The sequence below is a fragment of the Gymnogyps californianus genome, chromosome 4, assembly GCF_018139145.2.
Source record: "Gymnogyps californianus isolate 813 chromosome 4, ASM1813914v2, whole genome shotgun sequence".
Taxonomy (NCBI): domain Eukaryota; kingdom Metazoa; phylum Chordata; class Aves; order Accipitriformes; family Cathartidae; genus Gymnogyps; species Gymnogyps californianus.
Genome location: NC_059474.1, coordinates 3,107,837 through 3,133,278, shown reverse-complemented (window position 1 = coordinate 3,133,278; position 25,442 = coordinate 3,107,837). Strand labels below are relative to the sequence as shown.

Here is a 25,442-nt window from a genome sequence, read left to right as displayed (position 1 = left end):
GACCTCATGTGGAGTGGTTTCAGGCACAGCAGCAAGCCTGGGGGAGCCACAGAGGCTGTCCGTGTTTCAATAAGGGAAGGCCCCGTGGTTAAAGGCAGAGATGATGATCACATTTGCACCCTCCCAAGTCCATCTTTCCAGCTTTCTTCTCGGGAGGCAGCTGACAAAAGAGCTTTGTCTTTCCATAGCGTCTGCTGGCCTCATCTTTCTTCTTCTCCTTAATGGTTGAGTTACCAGCACAGAAACAAGGCTTCCCCGTGGGCTCACCTTCAGGTGATGGAGGGTGACGGGAAGGACAGCGGGCAGCTGGTAGGAACAGGCAGCCTGTGAGACTCTGGAAGCCGTAGCTGGCTCAGGTTTTGCTTTGGCTCACCCTGCTCGATGCCTTCGTACTGTCCTGCTTTCAGCTAGGACAGAGTTAATTTTCTTCCTGGTACAGTGCTGTGTTTTAGATTTAGTAGGAAAATAATGTTGATAACACCCTGATGTTTTTAGTTGTTGCTAAGTAGTGTTTATACTAAGTCAAGGATTTCTCAGCTTCTCGTGCCCAGCCAGCAAGAAGGCTGGAGGGGCACAAGGAGCTGGGAGGGGACACAGCCAGGACAGCTGACCCAAACTGGCCAAAGGGATATTCCATACCATATGACATCATGCCCAGTATATAAACTGGGGGAGCTGGCTGGGAGGGGGGGATCGCGGCTCGGGAACTAACTGGGCATCGGTCAACGAGTGGTGAGCAATTGCATTGTGCACCACTTGCTTTGTATAGTTTAATTCTTTTAGTATTACTACTGTCATATTATTATTATCATTATCATTGTTTTTCATTCCTTTCTGTCCTATTAAACTGTCTTTATCTCAACTCACAAGGTTTTTTTCCTGATTCTCTCCCCCATCCCAGGGGTGGGGGGGCAGTGAGCGAGCGGCTGCGTGGTGCTTAGCTGCCGGCTGGGGTTAAACCACGACAATGCACTCCGGTCGCAGCAGTTGCTGGAGATGCTGCGTGCATCTCTCTGCAAAACCCGGGTGACACTGAACGCCAGGCTGAGGACCTCTCTCATCTCCAAAACAGATTTTGCTATTTACTCACTGCTGGGAAGCGTCTGGCTCGCTCCCAGCCGCTCTACAAGGGACTCCAATGCCAACACTGCTGCACTGACCGCTTGTCCCTTCTGCTCTTTCAGCGCTGGGGTAGGACGCACGGGCACTTTTATCGTCATCGATGCCATGCTGGACATGATGCACGCAGAGAGGAAGGTGGATGTTTATGGCTTTGTGAGCCGGATCCGGGCTCAGCGCTGCCAGATGGTACAGACAGATGTAAGTGTGCTGCTGTGGTTTCTTTTGGGCTTTGCTCGCTAGAGTTAGATTTCCTTCGCGCAGTCAGTCCCCGGCCTGCAGCGAAGCCTATGTGAGGGTTGAGCATCATCCCTCATTTTGGAAGGATGCTGCATCAAGTGAGCCTTTCGCTGAGTCCTGCTCTTTTTAATCCCCTTCATCGAATCATAGAATCATTTAGATTGGAAAAGACCTTTAAGATCATCGAGTCCAACCGTTAACCTAACACTGCCAAGTCCACCACTGAACCATGTCCCTAAGCACCACATCTACACGTCTTCTAAATATCTCCAGGGATGGTGACTCCACCACTGCCCTGGACAGCCTGTTCCAATGCTTGACAACCCTTTCGGTGAAGAATTTTTTCCTAATATCCAATCTAAACCTCCCCTGGTGCAACTTGAGGCCATTTCCTCTTGTCCTATCGCTTGTTACTTGGGAAGAGAGACCGTCCCCCACCTTGCTACAACGTCCTTTCAGGTAGTTGTGGAGAGCGAGAAGGTCTCCCCTCAGCCTCCTTTTCTCCAGACTTGGAGAAGGTTTTGTGTCGTCTCAGCTTTGTGTGGTGTAGCAAATAAGGTCCCAGTCCCCGTACAGCGGCAGGAAGGTGGTTACCCGCTTTTCTGGGGTCTCGGAGGGGTGCCACGTGCCCAGCGAGCACGGGTGGGCGGTGGGGCGGTGGGTTTGCAGCCAGCGTGTGTGCGGGCACTGGGATGCGCTCGCTAAGCGTGGAGCGGAGGCTGATGGCTTCTCCCTGCAACCCTTGCAGATGCAGTATGTGTTTATATACCAAGCACTTCTGGAGCACTATCTCTATGGTGACACAGAGCTGGAGGTAACCTCGTTAGAGATCCACCTTCAGAAGATCTACAACAAAGTGCCAGGGACCAGCAGCAACGGGCTGGAAGAGGAGTTCAAGGTGAGCATGGTTCTTGTCCTGGTGGATCCGCTCGGATGGTGTTGGGCTACGGGGAGCACGATGCACTTGCCTGGCGCTGGGTGGCTCTGAAAGCTGTCCCTGCTTTCATTCCTTCCTCTGCAGAAGCTCACTTCAATCAAAATTCAGAACGACAAGATGAGAACGGGCAACTTGCCGGCAAACATGAAGAAGAACAGAGTGCTTCAGATAATTCCATGTAAGACTTGTTTGTCTGCCTGGGGAAAGCATGCCCGGTGGGTGTGGGGACTATTCGGGTGGTTGTGGGGACAGGAGTCAGGCTGGAGAAACGGGCTGACAGGAGCCTCGTGAAGTTCAACAAGGAGAAGTGCAAAGTCCTGCCCCTGGGGAGGAACAGCCCCAGGCACCAGTATGTGCTGGGGGCCACCCAGCTGGAAAGCAGCTTGGCAGGAAAGGACCTGGGGGTCCTGGTGGACACCGGGTTGACCATGAGCCAGCAACATGCCTTTGCGGCAAAGAAGACCAGTGCTGTCCTGGGCTGTGTTAGACAAAGCATTGCCAGCAGGTCGAGGGAGGTGATCCTTCTGCTCTACGCAGCGCTGGTGAGGCCGCACTTGGAGCACTGTGTCCAGTGCTGGGCTCCCCAGTACAGGAGAGGCATGGACAGACTGGAGAGAGTCCAACGAAGGGCAACGAAGATGATGAAGGGACTGGAGCATCTCTGCTATGAGGAAAGGCTGAGAGAGCTGGGACTGTTCAGCCTGGAGAAGAGAAGGCTGGCGTGGGGTCTCATCAGTGTACATAAATACCTGAAGGGAGGGTGCAAAGAGGATGGAGCCAGGCTCTTTCCAGTGGTGCCCAGTGACAGGACCAGTGGGCACAAACTGAAACACAGGAGGTTCCCTCTGAACATGAGGAAACACTCTTTGACTGTGAGGGTGACCGAGCACTGGCACAGGTTGCCCAGGGAGGCTGTGGAATCTCCCTCCTTGGAGATACTCAAAAGCCATCTGGACACAGTCCTGGGCAACGAGCTCTGGGTGACCCTGCTGGAGCAGGGGTTGGACCAGATGACCTCCAGAGGTCCCTTCCAACCTCAACCGCTCTGCGGTTCTCTGAGTGCTCAGAAGCTGTCGAGACAGAGGCATTTGTGCCCACAGTCGTGGAGTCACAGACTGGCTGAGGTGGGAAGGGACCTCAGGAGGTCATCTGGTCCAACCCCCTGCTCAGGCAGGGATAGCATGAAGGGACGGGGCAGAGTCAAGGGCAGGTGGTTTTCCATGGCCAAATATAACACTGTCCCCGGGGCTTTCTTGCTTTCATTCTGCTCTGTCCCTGCCACGACTTTCTTCTCAGCAGGTTTATGCTGCCGAGGCTTTCTGCCTCGAGGGAGAAGGGACTCCCTGTGTTGAGCAGGTCCTGCTCCTGGAGTCCTCAGCATCCGCTTCTCCTTCCCCAAAGCAGGGCATGGCAGAAGGCAGAACTGAGTCTCCTTGTCCCAGTTGGGTGCTGTAAACACAGGGCTCCCCTTCCCATAAACACAGGGCTCCCCTTCCCGTATCTCTGTCCTCTCACCCAGGGCTTGGTGACTTCCCAGCTAGAGGCCATGCATGGTTATCGAGGAGTCACGCTTTGAAGGTGTTCCCCAAAACTCAGATCATTTCGCTTCTGTTTCAGATGAGTTCAACCGAGTAATCATTCCAGTGAAGAGAGGTGAAGAGAACACAGACTACGTAAACGCTTCCTTCATTGACGTGAGTCTTCTTTAATCTTCTTTCCATCTTCTCCCAATGGAAACTCTTTACCTCACGCTGCTTCCTATGGAAAGGATTTGTCCCAAAACACTCCTTCTCTGGGTTTTGTGAGGCTCTTTCCACTTGACTTTGCTTTGTGTCACCGGATGGGGCTAGTTTCTTTCTCCAAGAAACCCCTCTGTATATACAGTTTCCTTGTGACCCACGGATGGTGGGAGAGGAGAGCTGGAGCTTGAGCAGAGTCTCCAAATCCTGATCTCACTTCTGCGACTCTGGGCTCTGATGATGGCTTTGGAGAAGCGGATGCACGGAGCCGTGGAAATGATTGCTGTACGGCACTGTTCATTTGGTCAGAAAACATCCACTAGATTAGGTAATGGAGCAATACACGGATCCCAAAACCCTTGAGAAAAACCAGGTCAATCCCATTATACCTGTCTGGGTGACGGGAAGAGGCGAGGCAGAGAGGTTAAGTGCTTTCCTCACTCCGAGGAGGAGGTACGTGATTGCACATCCTTTTCTCGTGAGTAATCCTGTTGACTTCAGGGGGACATCTCGTATGAGTATTTATCTTCGTGCGGTGATGCCAGCGCTGGCTAAGTGACAGAGCCCTGCTCTTTTCTAGCCCAATTTCTATTTTCATCTAACGGCAGGGTTTTTTACCCCCCCAAAGGACGATTACTGCCATGGGTTGAACCAGTAAAACCAGCATATTCCCAGTTATAACATCCCAAATTAATTGCTCCCTGAAATCTCCTTTGCTGGGTCCCCGCGGGTTGCTCTGGCTGCGTGAGCGTCCGGCACAACGCAGCCGGGAGCAGCCGCCTTGTTCTGCATCGGGATCAGAAAGCTTAAATGTCACGTAAGCAATTTTTGTTGAGGATTCAATTTCCTGCCTCTGCTGAACTTTGCTTAAATGACAAGCTCCAAATGACGAACATCTTTAGTCACAGTCTGCAGCGAGGGCACAAGGGAACGTCGGATGGGTTTTGGAGACAGAAGCACTTTGTGGCTGTGGAAGAGCCAGAGTCAACCAGACTTACTACTGGTTTTCATAGATCATAGTTCATAGAACGGTTTGGGTTGGAAGGGACCTTAAAAATCATCTAGTTCCATCTAGTTTTGCTTACTTCTTCCAAAAATCCCCAGTAAAAATCATGCCTGAAGTACTTGGAGCTTAGGCAAGGCTCTGCTACAGCACTCAGACTTAGCAACATCGCTTAGGAGTGCTGGAAACCCAAATCTTTCTTCACCGAATGGATAAGGCCGTGCATGCGTAGGGGATATGATCCTGCTCGAGCTGCATTTCTTTAAAAACAAAGGTCCTACCACGGTAAAGTGCTGGCTGATGGCACCTCAGCTGCCGAGCAGCGGTGTGGTAATGCCCGTGCATGGGGACGTAGTCCACCGTGAGAGCAGGTTTCTCTGCCCGGGCTGTAGGCATTCACACGGACAGTCATGATGCTCCCCAAATTCAACAGAGCTTGGTAACCTGACCGTGTCCAAGAGCGTTCCTCCCACTGCTCCCAGCATCCAGGTGCTGCCGATTCACCGCTAACCCAGTTTTCAAATTGCAGGGTTATCGCCAGAAGGACTCCTATATCGCCAGCCAAGGACCACTGCAGCACACGATAGAGGACTTCTGGAGGATGATCTGGGAGTGGAAATCCTGCTCCATAGTGATGCTAACGGAGCTGGAGGAGAGAGGCCAGGTAAGCGCCCGGGCATAGCTACATTTAAGCACCAGCAAAATAAATCGTTCAACCCCTTAAAATCTCCCGATGGCCCCGGCACTGCCAGCGCCACACGCGTTGGGTGCTGTTTCACCCCTTCTCTGACAGGAAATATATTTCAGCCTCTACTTCTAATGTAAAGAATCCAGTTGTTTGTAGACCCAGGGTGGGGAGATGTTCAATAAACCAACTCTGGACCCTCAGTTCTCAAAGCACCTTTGGGTACACTGAGCAGCTCCTCTCCAAAGGAAGCCCGTGGGATCCCACCTGGTTTGGGGCAGCTGCCAGCCCCAGGAAAAGAGGTCTTCTGTTCAAGCCCATGGGAAGAATATGGGGTCTTCATCCTGTCTCCTCCTGTAACGCTTTCTCAGGAGAAGTGTGCCCAGTACTGGCCGTCTGACGGCTCCGTGTCCTATGGAGACATCACTGTGGAGCTGAAAAAAGAGGAGGAGTGCGAGAGCTATACGGTGCGGGACCTGCTGGTAACGAACACTAGGGTAAGAGTCTGGCCTTCTCCCTGCAGGGAGCTCTGGGCTCTCTTGGGTTTGGCTGTCGTTCACCCTCGCTGATGTTTAGGGTGCTTTGCGATTCTCTTGCAAGTGCTAAACCTTCCCTCTGGCGTCTTCAGCTCCTCGTCTCCCCGTCATCCCAAAGTAGCGTCCGTCCCCTGCAATCCCACCTTGTTCCCTACGCTGACCTCCCACCCCTGAGCGTTCCTGTCCTGCTGATCGCTTCTCATCCAGCCCCTCTGCCCTGCTGCCACCCAGCAGCCCTCGTCCTCCTTCTGCCTTGTCTCCGTGCCCACCACCCAGCCTCCCTCCTGCTCCCCGTTCCCCACATCCTGCCCTGCTCCGTGCCACGGGAATGCCTCCCCTCCGCAAGCGGACAGCTTTCCTAAGCGGATGGTTTTCCCGAATCCCTGAGCTGATGGGTTTCTTGATACGGGTCTCCCACCAACTTACTGACCTCGAGCTGTGCTCTTCCACCAGGAAAACAAGAGCCGACAGATTCGGCAGTTTCATTTCCACGGCTGGCCAGAAGTTGGGATCCCCGGGGATGGGAAGGGAATGATCAACATCATCGCGGCTGTGCAGAAGCAGCAGCAGCAGTCTGGCAACCACCCAATCACTGTGCACTGCAGGTAAAGCCCGGGTGGAGCAGAGGTTGGCCACCCCTCCAAGGGGACCTGCTCTACACGGAGCTTGGGAGATGGTCAAAGCTCCCTCAGAAGGCTTGGGCTGAGCAGGAGCAACCCGGGCAGACGTGGTACGGGGTGTTCCTGCTCGGCTAAGCAAAGAGGCTTCAGTCTTGTAGACCATGTCCTAGCTAAACTGGGAGAGGCTGGGGCAGGACCATTGCCTCCTCCAGTCCTCCGGTGGTTCCCCTATGGATTGTCCCCTGAGCAAAACCAACACGGTCAGGACGGACCGTTTCCTTTACCTTCTGGTTTCTCTTTGCCAGTGCCGGAGCAGGAAGAACGGGCACCTTCTGTGCGCTGAGCACTGTCCTGGAAAGGGTGAAGGCAGAAGGGATTCTCGACGTCTTTCAGACGGTGAAGAGTTTAAGACTACAGAGGCCGCATATGGTGCAGACACTGGTAAGCGCAGCTGAGGACAACACCCCACGCTCCTCCTGCCACCCCAGACCTCAGCGAGAATGGGCTGGGAACTCAATGTTGAGCAAAAACTTCCTCGGTTGAAGGTTTTCTCTCTCCATGAAAGAGTAAGGGATGGAGGTGGGTCAGGAGGTGTCTCCCCTTCCTCGTGTTAGGACATCTAGAAGAGTGGAGCTTGGCTTTCTGAAGGCATCAAGCCCTTTTGAGCACTGACACAAGCTGTAGGAGCCTCCTTGGAGACATCTTCAGCCACAGCCCACATATTTATGGGTTCCAGGAGCCTGGAAACCTGTCCTGGAGCGGCTGTGGCACGGGCTTGGGCGTGCAGCGTGGCAGGGAGGGGAGGAGCAGGCAGGACTAGACGAGGTCTTGCAAGAGGGGTTTGCAAGGACGCTCAGGGATTTAAAAAAAAGTCTTTTGGGGTCAAAATAGGACCTCAGAGAGGCAGGAGAAAGCAGAGTTTCTTTTTCTGATGGCACCCTGGCAAGGAGGGTGGGCAGCCTGGTTTTGGGGGGCACGGAGGAGGTGGGACCTGCTCACGGGTGGGAATCCAGTTCCTGCCCTCGGTCTGGGCTGAGGACACCTGACCACGCTTGGTCCCAGCTTGCCGCGGACCACGAAGCACGAAATTACGTCTCGGGTGTGAATTTTCTGGGTCTAACGCTGTGCTCTCCCCGAATCCCGCAGGAACAGTACGAATTCTGCTACAAGGTGGTGCAGGAATATATCGACGCCTTCTCAGACTACGCCAACTTCAAGTGAAGAAAGAAAAAGAAAAAAAAAAAAATCCACGCCCCGAAACAAATGACAGAAGAGTTGCCTTCTTTAATATTTTGTAATATTCTGTTTGTTAATATACCCCCCCAAAAAATATGTGTATATATCTTAACTGTTTTAGAGGTTGGTACCATAAGCTTCATATTAGCTGGAGATTTTATATGTAGCAAAGTGTTAGTGCAGATACTGTTGGCTCCTTTTTTTCCAATGTTTTATTGGGGAATTAAATAGCATGATGTTTGGATTAATATTGTCATACCATCTCTCTTCTGGAGAGTTGATACAGGCTGTTATTTTGTTTGTAAATCTTTTTTTTTTTTTTTTTCTTGAGGGAGTAAAGCCTTTTTAAAAAAAAAAAAAGAAGAAAAAGATATCCTGGGTCTCATCTGAAAAAAAAAAAAAAAACCCAAACCAACAAACCACAACCCCACAAGCACAAGCTTTTCCGAACCTGCAGGGAAATGGTTTCACATTTTTCTGCTGGTCAGCTGTTTAAAAAAAAAAAAAAAGGAGAAAAAAAAAAAAAAGGTTATTCTGTGTGTGTGTATATATATAAATATCCTAATTTTTATATCAAAAGCAAAAAAGTTTCCTCCTTCAGGGTCAGGCCATCACGTCCTGCCGGTTTGGAAACCATAATGACCATAGCAGCGACCGCTGGGATTTCAACCCAAAAAACCAAACCCCAGAAAAACAAAAGGATTTTTGCTCCCTGAAGGAAACGTCCGGGGTGCTTGGTGCCGGATTTTAGACCTGCCGCAGGGATCGGGCTCGGAACGGGACCCCCGCGGCCCTGAGCCGAGGGTGCTCGCGGTGGCCCTGCCGTCCCCACTGCTCCCTTCCAGGGGGGAGCGGTACCCGCGGGCTCCCAGCAGCGAGGGATGCTGCTGCCTGGGGTCTGGGGGCTCTGGCTGGAGAAGAAAGCGGCTCCACGTGGTCCTTGCTCTGTGTTCTCACCCGTTGTGTCTCTTCCCGAGTGCCACCCAGACCCTTCCCTCTTCTCGGTCTGTAACAGCAGCGAAAGAGAAAATTTGGAGCCGTCTCAAATTGACAACGTGCTGCAGGTTTTTGCCTCCATCCTTGAACCAGGGGACCTCCGTCCCTAGGTGCTGGAGGAGATTTCAGATTATTTCTCCTAGCATCTCAAGAGATCATACAATCACAGCATGGTTTGGGTTGGAAGGGACCTTAAAGATCATCTAATTCCAACCCCACTGCCACGGGCAGGGACACCTTCCACTAGACCAGGTGCTCAAAGCCCCGTCCAACCTGGCCTTGAACACTTCCAGGGATGGGGCACCCACAGCCTCTCTGGGCAACCTGTGCCAGTGCCTCACCACCCTCATTGTAAAACATTTCTTCCTTACATCTAATCTAAATCTCCCCTCTTTCAGTTTAAAGCCATCACCCCTTGTCCTATCACTATATTGCCTGATAAAGAGTCCCTCATCTTTCCTGTAGGCCCCCTCTAAGTACTGGAAGGCCGCTAGAAGGTCTCCCCAGCGCCTTCTCTTCTCTTCTCTTCTCTTCTCTTCTCTTCTCTTCTCTTCTCTTCTCTTCTCTTCTCTTCTCTTCTCTTCTCTTCTCTTCTCTTCTCTTCTCTTCTCTTCTCTTCTCTTCTCTTCTCTTCTCTTCTCTTCTCTTCTCTTCTCTTCTCTCTCTTCTCTCTCTCTCCTCTCTCTTCTCTCTCTCTTCTCTTCTCTTCTCTCTCTCTCTTCTCTTCTCCTCTCTCTTCTCTTCTCTTCTCTCTCCTCCTCTCCTCCTCTCCTCTCCTCTCCTCTCCTCTCCTCTCCTCTCCTCTCCTCTCCTCTCCTCTCCTCTCCTCTCCTCTCCTCTCCTCTCCTCTCCTCTCCTCCAGGCTGAACAACCCCAACTCTCTCAGCCAGCCCTCATACGAGAGGTGCTCCAGCCCCCTCATCATCTTCGTGTCCCTCCTCTGGACCTGCTCAAGTAGGTCCGTGTCTTTCTCAAGCTGGGAACCCCAGAGCTGAAGGCAGTACTGCAGGTGGGGTCTCACCAGAGCGGAGCAGAGGGGCAGAATCCCCTCCCTCGCCCTGCTGGCCACGCTTCTTTAGATGCAGCCCAGGGTACATCTGTGTCCACGGACACGTTCAGAACTCGGCTGGTTGCTCCAAGCAGCCTGCTCTAACTTTGGCGTTGGCCCTTCTCTGTGCAGGAGGTTGGACTGGAGACCTCAGAGGTCCCTGCCAACCATGTTTCTGTGTTTCTGCTTCTCAGGAAGGGCGTGCGTGGTCCTCAACCTGGGAGGGGTAGGAGCAGAGCTGGAACGACATGCCCTTCGGCGGGGCGAGGGGCTCTGACCTCCTGCCAGAAATTAAACGTAATCAAGGTGACTTCTTGCTCTTGCTTGGGCGAGGCTCCACCAAAACAACTGCGAATGTGAATCACAGAATGGTGGCATGGTTTGGGTTGGGACGTACCGTCAAAGATCATCGGGTCTAGTCTAGTGGACACCTTCCACTAGACCAGGTTGCTCAAAGCCCCGTCCAACCTGACCTTGAACACTTTCAGGGATGGGGGCATCCACAGCTTCTCTGGGCAACCTGTGCCAGTGCCTCACCGCCCTCATCGTAAAAATTTCTTCCTTACGTCCAATCTCAACCTACCCTCTGGCAGTTTAAAACCTCAAGAAGGTCTCCAAATGGTCACCGCTAAAGAGCTCACAGGTTTTTAAAGCTGAGGGAGACCCTTCTCCAGCCTGGGGGATGCTCTTGCTGCCCTCCAGACAAGTTTCGACATTTTTCCTTTTTTTTTTTCCCCCCCAATGGAGGATCCATCATGGAGATGAATTTGCGTTATCAGAGGAGGTGGCAAAAAATAACTGCTGATTTTTATCGTTCCCCTCCCAGAAGAATTAAAATACAAGGAAACCCTAACGCTGGTGATGGGCCAGGGCGCAAGAGGAGTCCAAAGGGTCAAGAAAAGTCCTGAGGGCAAAGTCCTGAGGACCCGGGGGTGCAGCACTTCTATATTAAAAAAAAATTAGGTTAATACAGTTGATTTTAATAGGTTTTTTTGTTACAAAGAGATACCTGATGAAATACCTTCCTTGTTCCTCCTGCAGTCGGGCGACCGTGCCCTGGTTAACTGGGGGAGCTCCATCCCCTGCTGCAGGCACTGGGAGAACTGGGTTGGGAGCGGAGGTTTCACCCCAAGGATTTGGCCGGGCACCCCGGGGGTGATGGGGGGGGGGGGGGGGGGGCAGGGGGGGGCACGGTGACATCCCTGCCCAGCCAAGGGAAGACTCGGGGGACATGGGGTTGAAATCTAGGAAATCATGGGAAAAGCCACCCCATGAGTTGGGGTATCCGAGTTTTCCAGCGTAGCTTTTCCATCCAGGCAGGATTTCCCGGTGGGGAAGGGATGGATCGGTGGGGCACACAGGCAAAGGGACACACACACACACACACCCCCAGCAACCCAAAACGCCCCCAAAAATGACCTCGTTGCTGCCGCCGCCATCCCCGCTCCGTCACCTGGCACCCCCTCACGAACCCCAACGTCGTCACTTCGTTAATAAACTTTAACTCCTGAATTTGGGGGGGCTTGCGGCCAAAGCTGTAAGTCACGCTGGGAAATAAATGTGCTGACCCCCAAAAAAACGGGGACCCTCCTGGGACGGGGCGGGGGGCCGTGCTCGCCCACCGCAGATGCTGTCCCTGGGGACACGGACCACCCCAAGCACCTCCGTTCCCCCCCACCCGCCGGGTGCTGCCTGCTCCCCGGTGATATTAATGAGGTTTTTTCCCCTTTTTTTTCCTTCCTTCCCGGGATCGCTGCAGGGACGGAGGAATTTCGGGGTTTGGGGAGCTGCCGCGACCTTTCGCCGCGGCGTCTGCCGTGGCCCCATCCTGCCGCATCCGACTGCACATAGCAGAGACACGAGCAGCTGCTGGAGATAATCCGGGGCCGGATCCTGCCTTAAATCCCTTTTCCCGGGCTCCGTCGCATCCCACCGAGCCGGGGGCTTTGGGCTGCGTGGCCGTTGCCAGCCTCCGGCCCCGATTTGGGGGCGATAAATCTGAAATGGGGGGAGAAATGGTGAAATTGGGGCTGGTGGTAGGGGTGGGGGGGAAACTGAGGCACGGAGAATTTGCTCCCCCGTCTTCACCAAGAGCATCCCCGGCGGCTGCAAAGCGGCTCCTGGGCGCGTTGGCCGTGGGGCTGGGGACCGACTGGGCTGGATCCGGCCCTTTCCCAGCCGCCGGGAGCCGTGTCAGGGAATTGAGCCCATTCCCGGGGGGTTCCCCAGCCCCCCCCACCCTCCCCAGCCCTGGGTGACGAGCCAGAGCAGGGTCAGCAGGGCAGACCCCCCCCCCCCCAAAAAAAAAAAAGAAAGGGGTGTCAGGGTGCTGTCCCACGGTGCCAAGGGGATTTGGGGGGAAGGAGGGGCCGGGCGCTGGCACGAGGAGGCCGACGCCATCGGCGAGGTCACGGTCCCCCGTGGGAGCGGCGGCGGGGCCGACGTCACCGTCGCCCAGCCCTACAAATAGCGGCGCCCAGCCCGGGCCGGCCACCGCTCCAGCCGGCCACCGCTGCCACCGCCACCCGCCCGGCCAGGTGAGGCTGCCCCGGCGGCGGGGTGCTGGGTGGGTGGGTGCTGGTGGCACGCGGGGACCCCGGGGTGGGTGGTTCTGCTCGCCCTGAATCGGACCCTAATGGCACCCCCAGGAGGTCTGTCCGTGCTGGACCCAAACCCCAGCAGCACCCAAGGGTGCTCATCCCCTCCAGCATCTCCGTCCCAAACCCACCCCAAAGAGCACCCATGGGTGCTCATTCCCTCTACACCTCCATCCCCGAACCCACCCCAAAGAGCACCCATGGGTGCTCATCCCCTCCAGCATCTCCATGCCAAACCCACCCCAAAAAGCACCCCAGGGTGCTCATCCCCTCCAGCATCTCCATGCCAAACCCACCCCAAAAAGCACCCATGTGTGCTCATCCCTCTGGCGTCTCCATCCCAAACCCACTCCAAAGAGCACCCATGGGTGCTCATCCCTTCTGCATCTCCATCCCCAAACCCTCCCCAAACGGGACCCTGGGGTGCCCATCTTTGCTGGACCCAAACCACCCCAAGCAGCACCCATGGGTGCCTGTCCTCTCCAGCACCTCCACCCCACACCAGCCCCAAGCAGCACCCATCGCTGCTCATCCCCTCCTCCACCTCCATCCCCCAACCCAACCCCTGGGGTGCCCGTCTTTGCTGGACCTAAACCACCCCAAGCAGCACCCATGGGTGCTCATCCCTCCAGCATCTCCACCCCTAAGCCCCTCAGCAGCCCCCCGGGGTGCCCACTGGGGTGGGTGCCGGTGGGACAGGGACCCCTTTACCCCCCCTGCAGCCCCCACCCCACCCACCCCGGCCATGGCACCCCGTGGGTCCCTGCTGCTGCTGGCGCTGCTGCTGCTGGCCTCCGCCGTGCCCTGCTGCCCGGGCCAGCACTGGTCCCACGGCTGGTACCCGGGGGGCAAGCGGGACCTCGCCCCCCCCCGGCCCTGCAGGTAGGGCCCCGCGCCCCCCCGGGTTGTAACCCACCCCCCCCCCCCCGGGGTGATATCCCACCCCCCCACCCAGGGTGATGCCCACCCGTGTCGTCTCCCCCTGCCTTGGGGTTACCATCCTGCCCCAGGGTTTATATCCCCCCCCCCGGGGTGACACCACCCCCCCCCGATTGTAGCCCCCCCCGCCGGGGTGACACCCCCACCCCCGATTGTAGCGCCCCGCCCCGGGGTGAAACCCCCCCCCCCGATTGTAGCCCCCCCCCCCCCGGGGTGACACCACCACCCCCCGATTGTAGCCCCCCCCCGCCCCGGGGTGACACCCCCCCCCCGATTGTAGCCACCCCCCCCCGATTGTAGCCCCCCCCCCCCGGGGTGACACCCCCCCCCGATTGTAGCCCCCCCCGGGTGACACCCCCCCCCCCCGGTTGTAGCCCCCCCCCCCCGGGGTGACACCACCACCCCCCGATTGTAGCCCCCCCCCCGCCCCGGGGTGACACCCCCCCCCCGATTGTAGGCACCCCCCCCCCGATTGTAGCCCCCCCCCCCGGGGTGACACCCCCCCCCGATTGTAGCCCCCCCAGGGGTGACACCCCCCCCCCCCGGTTGTAGCTCCCACCCCCCCGGGGTGATACCCACCCCCCGATTGTACCCCCCCCACCCCCCGGGGTGACACCCCCCCCCGATTGTAGCCGACCCCCCCGGTGTAAAAGCCCCCTACTCCCGGGGTTATAACCCCCCCTCGGAATTATCCCCCCCCCCCCGGATTACAATCCCCCCAGGTTATCCCCCTCCCTGGATTATCCCTCCCCCAAGATTCCCCCCCCCGTGGTTATCCCCCCCCAGAGTTACCCCCCCCCCCGCGCGATTATCCCCCCCCCCCGGGTTACCCCTCCCGAGATTATCCCCCCCGTGGTTCTCTTCCCCACCGATCCCCCCCCCCCCCAAATTACACGCCCCCCCATCATCCCCCCTGCGGTCACCTCCCCCACCGCATTCCCCCCCCCCCCCATTGTACCCCCCCGTGTTTCCCCCACCCAGATTATCCTCCCTGGATTACCCCCCCCCCCCCCCGGGATTAGCCCCCCCCCCCCCCTCCGGGGTTCCCCCCGCGACTCCCCACGGGCGGCCGCTCTCCCGCAGGTCTCGGCCCCGCTCTGGCTCTGCCGCCCCCCCCGTGCCCCCCCCGGCGGGAGGAGCCGCTGCTGGTGAGCGGGAACGGGGCTGGGGGGCACCGGGGGGGGCACCGGGGGGGCGGACACCGGGGGGGGGGGACACCGGGGGGGGGGGCACCGGGGGGGCACCGGGGGGGGCGAACACCGGGGTGGGGGCGGACACCGGGGGGGGGGGCACCGGGGGGCCGGTACCGGCCCCGGCCCCGACCGACCCCGGCCCCGCTCCCCGCAGGGGGCTGCGCTGCGCCGCCGGTGAGCGGCACCGACCCACGCGGGACCGACCGACCCCACCCGCGACCGCCCGGCGGGTCCTCGCGGGCAATAAAGGGGCTCGGGGAAGGACCCTGTCCTGAGTGGTGGCGGCTGCTGGGGGTGTCCCGTGGAGGGTGTCCCGCGTGGATGGGTGCTGGGGGAGGGGGGGGGGGTGTCGTGCCCCGTGGGGGATGCAAGTGTCCGTGGGGGGCTGTGTCCCGCGGGGGAGGCTGTCTGCCGTGGGGCTCTGTGTGCCCGGGGAGGGGGGGCGGGGGGGAGGATGTGTGCCGTGGGGCTGTGTCCCGCGGGGGAGGGCTGTGTCCCGTGGGGGGCTGTGTCTCGGGGCGGGGGGGGTGTCCGATGAGAGGGGGCTGTGTCCCGTGGGGGGCTGTGTCCCGTGGGAGATGCGTGTCCCGTGGGAGTGAGGGGTGTCCGATGAGAGGGGGCTGTGTCCCGTGGGGGGCTGTGTCTCGGCGGGAGGGGAGGCTTTGTGCCATGGGGTGCCGTGTCCCATGGGGTGCCGTGTCCTACGGGTGTCTGTGTCCCGTGAGGGTGCCGTATCCCACGGATGCCATGTCCCACGGGTGTCTGTGTCCCGTGAGGGGGTGCCGTGTCCCGTAGGGGGGGGTGCCGTGTCCCACGGGTGTCTGTGTCCCGTGAGGGGGTGCCATGTCCCGTGGGGGGGTGTCGTGTCCCACGGGTGTCTGTGTCCCGTGAGGGGGTGCCGTGTCCCGTGGGGGGGTGTCGTGTCCCACGGATGTCTGTGTCCCGTGAGGGGGTGCTGTGTCCCACGGGTGTCTGTGTCCCGTGAGGAGGTGCCGTGTCCCGTGGGGGGGGGGGGGGGGGGGGGGGGGTGCCGTGTCCCACGGGTGTCTGTGTCCCGTGAGGGGGTGCCGTGTCCGTGGGGCCGCCCCCGCACTACATTTCCCGTCAGGCCCCGCTCCCGCGCTCTCTCTCCCATGGTGCCTCGCGGGCGGGGCGGGGCGGCTCGGGCACGTCACGTCCGGTCCCGCGGGTTCCCCCCCGCCATGCTGCCGGCGCTGAGGCGCTGCCGCCCGGGGCCGGCCCTGGGGGCCGCGCTGGGCCCCGCCGCCCCACCGGGACCCGGCCCCGGCCCCGGCCCGGGAGCCGGCCCCGCCTGGGGGCCGCGGCTGGTCCCGGCGCGGGGCCGCAAGACGCGGCACGACCCCCCCGCCAAGTCCAAGGCGTCGCGGCTGAAGGTGCCGCCGCCCGTCGACCCCGAGGAGCTGCTGGTGGTGATGGAGCGGTACCGGCAGCACCGGCTGGTCCTCGGCGCCCTCCGGTACCCGCCCGGGGGCTGGGACTGCGCGGTGATGTGGGCGGAGGGAGGGTTACGGGGCCGGGCCTGGGGCCGGGAGGGTCGGGGGGGCTGGCTGGCTGTGGGGCAGGGGGCCGGTTATGGGGCAGGGGGGCTGGGTATAGGGCTGTGGGGTTGCTGTGGGGCAGGGGAGGGTTGGGCTTGTGGCTCTTTGGGGCTGCTGTGGTGCAGAGGTGGGTTGGGGGGCTGGATGTGGGGCTGGATGTGGGTCTGCGGGGCTGCTGTGAGGGAGGAAGCTGGTTGTGGGGCTGCTGTGGGGCAGGGGGCTGGTTATGGGCTGTGGGGCTGGCTGTGGGGCAGGGGGCTGGTTACGGGGCTGTGGGGCTGCTGTGAGGGAGGAAGCTGGTTATGGGGCTGTGAGGCTGCTGTGGGGCAGGGGACTGGTTATGGGGCTGTGGGGCTGGCTGTGGGGCAGGGGGCTGGTTATGGGGCTGTGGGGCTGGCTGTGGGGCAGGGGAGGGTTGGTGGGTCTGGGGCCACTTTGGAGCAGGGGCAGCTGGACCCCAGATTGCTGTGGGGCAGGGGAGGGTCAGGGTGGTGGGGCTGGGAGCGGTGTGGGGCAGGGGAGGGTCAGGGTGGTGGGGCTGGGAGCGGCGTGGGGCAGGGGAGGGTCAGGGTGGTGGGGCTGGGAGCGGTGTGGGGCAGGGGAGGGTCAGGGTGGTGGGCTGGGAGCGGTGTGGGGCAGGGGAGGGTCAGGGTGGTGGGGCTGGGAGCGGTGTGGGGCAGGGGAGGGTCAGGGTGGTGGGGCTGGGAGCGCTGTGGGGCAGGGGAGGGTCAGGGTGGTGGGGCTCAGCACCCTCTGCTGCCCTCCCCTCCCGGCAGGGCCGAGTTCAGGGCCGAGGTGCTGCAGAAGAAGCGGGAGGCCCTGCTGTCCCAGGAGGACTCGGCGGAGCTGACGGCGGAGCACCGGCGCCTGATGGCCTGGAACGAGGCGGAGAACGCCCGGCAGCGGGCACGCAGGTCGGCCCAGCCCCGCGCGAAGCCCCGGGGGGGGGAAACCTTCCCTTCGTGGCTTTGACTTTTGCTTGTGCAGAACTGAATTCAATGCCCGGGTCGGTTAGGGTCAGGCTTAATTTTTCCAAAGACCTACATTTTGACCTTTTTAAAATAAATCTGCGTACGCAGCGGTCACGTTTCCAGCGCCTCTGGCTGCTGAGGGGTAGGTTACCGAGCTCTGGAGAACCTCCCGCTCTCCTGCGGAGGTGGGTGTCGTCGCGAGGAGAAGTTTCTCCCGCGTCCTCTGGTCGGACACGGGAAGCGTGTCGATGCTTCCAAGAAAATCAGCATCTGCTGAATCTTGTCAGCAGGAGAAGGTTAAAGGGAAAGGCCGGTCTGTCCCGTCCCCGTCCCCGCTGGCTGTCCCTTGGGCTGTCGCAAAGCGCTCGAGCTTCCGCATCCAGGTCCTGCCGGAAGAATCGCATTGCTCCGACTTGGAGCTCCTGAACGGAGCCGGACCCTGCTAGGTCCCAGGTCCGCAGCAGGCGTGTCGGGGCCGGTCTGTTTGAAAGCTTTTGCCTGAAGGTTTTGCGTTCATTTTTCTCTCGCGGGAGGAGGGCAATTCTCTTCGTCCCCACGTTGGGGACAGCACGGGGGCTCTCCTCCCCGGCGCGGCTTGCTCCGCTCCTTCCCGTTTGTTCTGGCTGCGCTCGAACGTGGCGACTTTGCATCCCGAGGGATTAGCGTGTCTCGCCCGAGTGCCAGCCTGCAGAGCGTGAGCGTTCACCGAAGCCTTGTTGTTTTGTTTTCCTTTCCGTACGGCAGAGAGGAAAGAATTCGGAAAGAAGAGGAAGAACAGAAGAGGCAGAAGTTGCAGGCTGCGGAGAGCAAGGCCAGGATAATGGAGGCTTTCCTGAAGGAGAAGGAGAAGGAGGTTCTCCGGCTGCAGGTAAGAGCAGCTGGTGGCTCCTGGGGAGAACGCTGCCAGCAGTCCCCGTGAGGGATTTGATGGCAGCCCGTGGGAGCGATGCGGAAGCCGTAGGCTTATTTTCCAGAGATTTTTACGTTGGTAGCGTTAGCGCCTTCCAGGAGTGTTGACAGCGTGTGGATGGGATAGAGGTTGAGTGAGAGCTCTGAAAAGAGGGTGGAATAATCCTGAGCGAGAGAATAAAGGTTTCCTCGTTCTGGCCTCGGCTCCTGCTGAGATCCTGGCGATGCTGGTGGCATCTCGGGGTCTCTCGGAGATCCGCGAGCTCTGCAGGCACCGGCAGTTCCTCCCCTGCCCGTAGCGACTCGTCCGCTAACGTGCGTTAAGAGCCGGTACTTGTCCTTCGTTCAGGAGGAAGCCAAAACGTTCATCACCCCCGAGAACCTGGACGCACGGATCGAGGAGTGCCTGGACAACCCGCGCAACTACAACTTCGCCGTCGACAAGGACGGGCGGATCGTCAAACGGACGGTGTTGTCCTAACGGCCCCGGCCTGGGATATGGGGCGGGTGCTGGTTTCTGTCCAGAAGCTCCGCTTACGAGCCGGTTGCTTCCTTTTAATGTATAAATCGACGACAGAATTGTTGGAGAAAGCCTGCGGGGGTCTGGCTGTGGTTCTTTTTGAAGGGTTGAACGCCTGCGGGAAGGAGGGCGAGGGAGAAATTTGGGCTGGCACCAAGCGGCGGAGGCGCCAGCAGCCTGGCTCAGCCCTGCGAGGCAGCGACGGAGCTGCCGGCGAAGCTGCCGGCGTTCCTGCGCCCGTTGCTCTGACTCTCTGCGATTCCACCTCCCACGTGTTCGGATCTTTCGCGCCAAGCGTGTAGCGGGGGGGGAAAAGCAGGAGCGGTCCCGAGGCCGATCCTGGCTCCGAGCTCCCCGCTGTAGCCCCGGCACTGTTTGCGTGTCGACCCCTCTAGGTGCTTTTGAAAGAAACCGAGGTCTGAATGGCTTTGTAGGAAACACTGACCCTCCGCTTTTTGTCGTTTGGGGGGAAAAGAATGTGTTGTTCCTCTGGTTTCTGCTGCGGTGGAGGGACCTGGCGTTCCTGCTCGCACTTTAAACCCTCTGTTGGTGTGGCTCAATGAGAAAATGTGCCGAGACCGTCGGAACGGTGCTGGCTTTTATGTGTCTCCTTTTCTCTTCCCCCCCCCGCCCTTTCAACCTTATTTTACTCATCGCCTGGGGCTTAAGTTGTAGGTAATACTGTAATTACTCTGGGGCCTCTCTGATGGTTCTGGCTTATTGTGGTCTTTCAGACGGAGCTGCGCTCTCGGTTTTGCCCTAAAACCGCTGGTTTTGGGCCGCCCGACACCAGCCTGCGGTTTGCTGCGGTTCAGCCAGAACCCCGGGGCGGACTGACCGCAGGTCCCTCGGCCCTCCCTCCCTCGGATAAAACACCAGCTGCAGGAATCCACCTTAAATCCTTGCTTTTTATCTACGCTTTCCTAAAAAGGGCTTTTTCTCTCCAGCCAGCCCTCCTGAGTCTGCACCTAAACCAGGCAAGCACACGGAAAAACTCAGTCATTGGGTTTTTGTGGTTTTTTTTTTTTTCTGTACAAGTTTTATTTCTAATTAAGATCATCACTTAAATCTGAGTCACAGACCTTGGCTGGTCTGTTCTCACCCTGATGCGGGGCTGGTACAGCTCGATAGATAAGGGATCCTGCTGGTTCTTCTCTCCCGGGTGGTCTACGCAAACAGCATTTCTTGGTCGCAGGATGAATCAACCACGCAGCCCTCTGCGCGGGGAGAGAAAGGGGAGAACACCGTGGAAAATGAGACGGCACGAACCAGCCCTCGGAGAACGTCCCCTCCCCGGCACCATTTTTTAAGAACATCGAGCGAGCTGGTGTTCCCTTCGTGCCCTGGAGCTCCCCAGGATTTGTAGCGGGATCTCTGGTAGCATCCAGCTTAGGGAGGAGGCTGGGATTTTTGGAAGACCGTAAGGAAAGCGGGAGCGGGCACGGACTGCCGTGCGCCGCAGGAATCCTGCCGCTTGCTCAGCCCTCGAAATTTGGTTGCTGTCTGCTTTCCCCCCTTCCGCGAAACCTCCCGGTCTGTTATCGCCTTCCCTGGGGTCGGGATCAAGTCTGCCCTGAGTGGGGTGGCCCTGGCTGGTGGGGAGACGGATGGACAGATGGACGGGACAAAGCAAGTCCCTTGGGCGACGTCCCCTCTCCCACTTTTATACCCTAATTCCCTCTCACGAGTGTGGGGACCCCCGTGAGGAGGCTCCCAGAAGGGAGGGGGACCCGCCGCTGCCCTCACCGCTGCTGCAGCAGATGCCGGGGGCCGCGCAGCTCCCTCCGCTGCCGCCGCAGGGTTTGCGTCCCGACTCGCAGGGTGTCGGCAAGAAGTTTTCTTCCTGGCACCGCAGGGTTTCGGAGGTGCCCATGTAACAACCCAGCTCTTCTCCGCAGCAGATGTTGGGACCGAAGCAGTGGCCCTTGTTCCTGGGACCGCAGGGCAGGCACTGCTCGGGGAAGGGGGGGAAGAAAGGAGGGGGAGAGTTAGCAGGGAAAGCGTCTGGGCTCAGGTCAAACCTTTCCCTCGGTCCTTTCCTCCCTCCTGCCGGCGTCTTCCCCGCAGGAGCCCCGGGAAGGCTTGGGGAAGGTAGGGAGAAGGCAAGGAGCGGGTCAGGAGGTCTCCCAGCCCACCGGGACGTACCTTCCTGATGTCCATGTCCAGGACGGCGCGTTTGCCCCCGATGGGGCAGTTCTGGATGTAGCAAGCGGAGGAGAGAGCCAGGAGCCCCAGGAGGCAGACGGCGAGCGCCTTGCAGGGCATGGCTGCGGGGTCGGGAAGCTTTTCGGCTTCTCATCCCGGCGAGCGGTCGTGTATATATAGTGCCGGCTCCTACTTACGCATGCCGGCACCGGCGTCACCCATTTTCCCTTAAAAACCACAAGGCATTGCTTTCCACACCGGAGGGCTCGGCTAATAGCCGGAGGTCGAGGACGTGAGGTCAAGGCCAAGGTGTTGGTTTTTTTTTTTTTCCTTGGTGATGACTCCGGTGGCGGCGGGGGGGAAACGTGCGGAGGCTGCGGGTGCTGTTTGGGGCTCGGGTCCCTTCTCTGCCAACCCCTTCGGGGTGCCAGGCTCTGGTTTGTCCCACCCGCTGACGTGGGTTGGGTAGGGATGAAGGCAGGCATCTCCACAGCCTGGTGGGACATGTCTTCCCAGGAGTGGGGTTGAGCTTTGTGCGTCCCTTGGCTTCAGATTCCCTTCTGGTGGTGGTGGTGGGGGGGAAACCAAACCCGTATCCTCCTCCAGGAGCATCTGGGGTGGGAAACGCCGTGTTGGTCCTTTCCACCTGCCTGGTTTTTGGGGAATGCTCAACGCTGGGCTTGTCCCGCTCTGGGATGATGGTGAGGCCGAGCCCATCGCCGCCTGCTTTCATCTGAGAACGCCAAACCTCATCGGCAAAGGCCTGAAAAGCCACGTTTCCCCCTTGCTTCTGCCCTGGAGCTGCGCCCGGGGCTTGAACGTGATGCCCTGGACCGCGTCGTCCGCAGGCGAAGGAACCCCCGGAGTAACGGCACCGAGGATGGGGCCGAAGGCTGATGCAATCGCACGGGGTCCTGCTCACCCCCACCCCTCGCCTTCGTTACCGCAATTAAGAGCTTCCCGCCTTGAATAAATTCCTCTGCTGCGGACAAATCTTAACGTCTAGCGAGACCATTACCCCGCTCCCTCCCCGCGCCTGCTTAATTGGGAATTAGGCAGCCCGGAGCCCGAAAGCCGTGACCTCTTCTCGTCTCCTCCGCCTTGCTTCGAAATCTGCCACTTAGCGTGGCCGGCGGTGAGGGCAGCCAGGTCCTCGTCACCCACCCGGGGTCAGGCAGCTGCTGAGTCCTGGTCCCTGGGGACAAGCCGGGCGCTGGGATCCATGTTAATGGGTTAGAAATGGGGCTCAGCGTCTGCCGTGTGACGTCCCAGCGGCTCAGCTCCGGCTGCCGTCCCGCTGCGGTGTGGGGTGGAGGGGAAAATCGCCATCCCGGAGCCCCTACAGCTGATCTGGGGGTGCCCGGACCCCCATGGGCAGGGTTGGGATGCGTCTCGGGGAGACAAATGTGGAAAAAAAAAACCAACCCCCAAACCCAATTATCAGCTGCTGGTGCTTTTTGGGACCTCGACACCCCGATGCCGAGGCTTCCGTCAGCCTGGAGCATCATCCCTGCTCAATGACGCGTTCCCCTTTGCTGCGGGAGATGTTGGGGTTCGCATCCTGCGTCCCCGGGACAGGCTGAGTGCCAGGGCTGGGCTTAACAGCCCAATCTCTTCATCCCCCGGGCGTCCGGCTCCGAGTCACCCGTCCGCATCGGCACGGCCGCTTTCCCAATGATTTTGGAAATGATTTCGGGTCGCCCGCCTCCCCGGGGCTGGGATAAGACGCTCGTTGCGGGGACCAGGCGCTGGGTTAATCCTGCACCCCCTTGGAGGTGCGGGGAGCTGACGTGGGCAGGATGGGTCCCGCCGGCGTGGAGGAGCTCCACCTCCCCGGAGGTGCCACCTCCCTCGGGGACATTATAAAGGACGAGCTGTTCCCCGCTCCGTGGCCAGATCCCAGCCCGGAGAGAGCCCGGAGCAGGGACCCCACCGGGGTAAGAGACCTGGGGAGCGGGGAGGGAAGAGGGTGTTGGGGTAACGGTACCCCGAATTTGGGGGTGATGGTGGAATAAGCGGGGGACTGATCCTGCCCATCGGTGTCTGGAGGGGATCAGTTTGGGGAGCGATGGTGGGGAAGGACGAGGCCAGGCCCGGGGGGTTGTATGAAGCTGGGACCCCAAACCTTTCTGCTTTTGGGGTCTTTTTGGGTGCTTTTCATTCCTTTTTATCATTTTTAGTAGATGTGGCTTGAAGCTGCCTGTCGTGCTGGTTCCTGAAGGCAACGGGACCCCAAATCTGCCCCAAAGAGGGGTCTTAGCCAAGAGGTAAAATGATGGTGGCACATCCCAGCCGTCCCCGATCTCCTGGGGCTGGGGGTGCTGGGAGGCTCAGCACCCATGGGTGCTGCCGGGGCTCCTGGGCTGGAACTCGATGGCCAGATCCCAAAGGCCAGCTCTGCCTGGGCTTCTTTTCCCTTAGCGCTGCAAGGACGGGGCCAAATCCTGCACCCAACCCAGCAAAACCACCGCGATGGGAGCCGAACCGTGTGGGGCTGGATGGGGATTTGGGGGTGGGGGGGGATGAAGACCCACCAAACCCCCCCCACCCTGCCATCCTCGAGCCCCGGCTGGGTCCCCTGGAGCCCCGAAGCCCCCCGTGACCCATCCCCAGCACCCCAGACGAAGCCACCACAGTGCACCAGGACTTTTATTGGGTCTCGTATTTACAAGGCTGGGGTGGGGGGGATCGGTGACGGTGGAGGGGACGCCTGGCACCCCGGCTCAGAGGAGGGGGTGCTTGCCCTGCTGCTGCTGCTGCTGCTGCTGCCGGTTCGCCAAGTGCATGAGCTTGAGGAGCAGATCTCCAGCCGAGCCGTCCAGCACCGTCAGGTTCTTCTCCGCCGTCTCCTGAGCCTCGTCGCTGCCCTCGTCCAGGCAGCCGGCGTCCATCGCGCAGGTTTCTTCAACAGAAAGCGAAACGTCGGGACGGGATGGGTTATTTAGGACCGCGAGTGTTTTATTTTTCAGGTGGGGAAGGGGTTGGTGGCAGCCGGGGGTGTCCGCGCGGCTCGTGCTCCAGCTTTGTCCCTCCTGTTAACCAGGGAGCGGGGCTGGCTGGGCTTTTTCCGGCACATCGGGGAGGCTGCGTGTGCCTGGCCGGGAAATATGTCACGGTGGAGGCTTGGGAAGGAGCTCTGAGCCCGATCCTTATCACAGAATCACAGAATGGTTTGGGTTGGAAGAGACCTTAAAGATCATCTAGTTCCAACCCCCCTGCAATGAGCAGGGACATCTTCAACTCGATCAGGTTGCTCAGAGCCCCGTCCAACCTGACCTTGAAGGTTTCCAGGGATGGGGCATCTCCCACCTCTCTGGGCAACCTGTGCCAGTGTTTCACCACCCTCATCGTAAAACATTCCTTCCTTCTATCTAGCCTGAATCTGACTATCCCAAAATTATCCCCAAATGGGGAAAACACTGCCGCCGCTCCGTGCCTCAGTCTCCCCTTTGTAAGGTGCAGGCTAACTGGAGGACTGACCCATGCCATTGCAATCCCCCCATGGCCCCAAGACACCCCAAACTCTCCAGACCCCCATCCCGCTGACCCCAACATCCCCCCCCCCCCATTACCGGCGGTGCAGCAGATGCCGGCCGCGGCGCAGCGGCCGCCGGAGCCGCAGGGCTGCCCGCCAGCCTGGCAGGGTGAAGGCAAGTAGTCTTCCTCGGCGCAGCGCCGCGTCTCTGCCGTGCCCAGGTAACAGCCCAGCTCCGCGCCGCAGCAGATGCCGGGGCCGAAGCAGTTGCCTCTGTTCCCGGGGCCGCAGGGCATGCACTGGGGGAAGGAGCCGCTTGAGTCCCTCATAACCCCCCCAAAAAAAGGAGGGGTACACCCTGCTTGCACCCCCTTGTATTCGAAAGCAGCCCCCCCTACCCCCCTGCTTTGCCAGCCCTCGGGGTGCCACGCCGGCACGAGGTGACCTGTCTTGTCCCCATCTCCAGCAGCGTGGCCTCGGGCTGCGGCGCTGGCCCCGCTTTGGGGGGCTCCCTGCTGCCCCCCGTGTCCTCCCTGTCCCCGCTCCATGGGGGTGTCCTGTCCCCCCGCTTCCCCCCCCCCCCTCCAGCAGAGATGCTCTGCTGTGGCCAAGCTTGTTCCCCTCTCTGAGGTGACAACAGCATTTCGGGGTGCTCATTCCTCCGCCACCGCCCCATCGTGTGCCCTTGGGCATGTCCCCCAGCTCTCCCAAAAAACGGGGTGCACCGCGCTGCTCGGAGGAGCGTGGCACGGCCAAGGGTGCCCGCAGGTGACAGGGAGCCTCTGCGCCCCACGGAGCCGCTATGTCCCCCCAGAAGCCCCATCCCGTCCCCCAAACCCCCATCCCGCCCAGTACCTGTCGGAGGGCTGTGTCGGCCAGGGCCCGCTTGCCGCCCCGGGGGCAGTTCTGGATGTAGCAGGCGGAGGACAAGGCGAGGAGGCAGAGGAAGGAGAGGGGCAGCGAAGGCTCTGCCAT

The 25,442-nt window shown here is 59.6% G+C and overlaps 4 protein-coding genes across 5 annotated transcripts in view; 2 read left to right on the top strand and 2 right to left on the bottom strand.

Annotated features, from left to right (window-relative positions):
• The window catches only part of PTPRA (protein tyrosine phosphatase receptor type A), a 131,114-nt gene extending 122,743 nt beyond the window's left edge, over window positions 1-8,371 (top strand). For both annotated transcript variants that reach the window (XM_050895857.1, XM_050895858.1), the window contains exons 16-24: window positions 1,185-1,320; window positions 2,108-2,257; window positions 2,381-2,474; window positions 3,914-3,990; window positions 5,568-5,702; window positions 6,095-6,220; window positions 6,713-6,864; window positions 7,185-7,320; window positions 8,026-8,371. In XM_050895857.1, coding sequence (XP_050751814.1) covers window positions 1,185-1,320; window positions 2,108-2,257; window positions 2,381-2,474; window positions 3,914-3,990; window positions 5,568-5,702; window positions 6,095-6,220; window positions 6,713-6,864; window positions 7,185-7,320; window positions 8,026-8,100 — 1,081 coding nt within the window. In that variant the 3' untranslated portion in view covers window positions 8,101-8,371. The remainder of the gene's footprint in view (window positions 1-1,184; window positions 1,321-2,107; window positions 2,258-2,380; window positions 2,475-3,913; window positions 3,991-5,567; window positions 5,703-6,094; window positions 6,221-6,712; window positions 6,865-7,184; window positions 7,321-8,025) is intronic.
• A 7,719-nt stretch (window positions 8,372-16,090) lies between these two features.
• Window positions 16,091-18,922, top strand: MRPS26 (mitochondrial ribosomal protein S26). The gene is made up of 4 exons (XM_050896131.1): window positions 16,091-16,365; window positions 17,224-17,361; window positions 18,163-18,286; window positions 18,677-18,922. Exons 1-4 carry the CDS (start codon window positions 16,091-16,093, stop codon window positions 18,806-18,808), a joined length of 669 nt encoding a protein of 222 aa, XP_050752088.1. The 3' UTR covers window positions 18,809-18,922.
• A 1,092-nt stretch (window positions 18,923-20,014) lies between these two features.
• LOC127016147 (neurophysin 1) lies at window positions 20,015-21,112 on the bottom strand. The gene is made up of 3 exons (XM_050896488.1): window positions 20,993-21,112; window positions 20,594-20,798; window positions 20,015-20,064 (listed from the first exon to the last, which is right to left on the bottom strand). Exons 1-3 carry the CDS (start codon window positions 21,110-21,112, stop codon window positions 20,015-20,017), a joined length of 375 nt encoding a protein of 124 aa, XP_050752445.1.
• A 2,603-nt stretch (window positions 21,113-23,715) lies between these two features.
• On the bottom strand, window positions 23,716-25,442 carry LOC127016148 (vasotocin-neurophysin VT). Its single transcript, XM_050896489.1, has 3 exons — window positions 25,323-25,442; window positions 24,565-24,766; window positions 23,716-23,894 (listed from the first exon to the last, which is right to left on the bottom strand). Exons 1-3 carry the CDS (start codon window positions 25,440-25,442, stop codon window positions 23,716-23,718), a joined length of 501 nt encoding a protein of 166 aa, XP_050752446.1.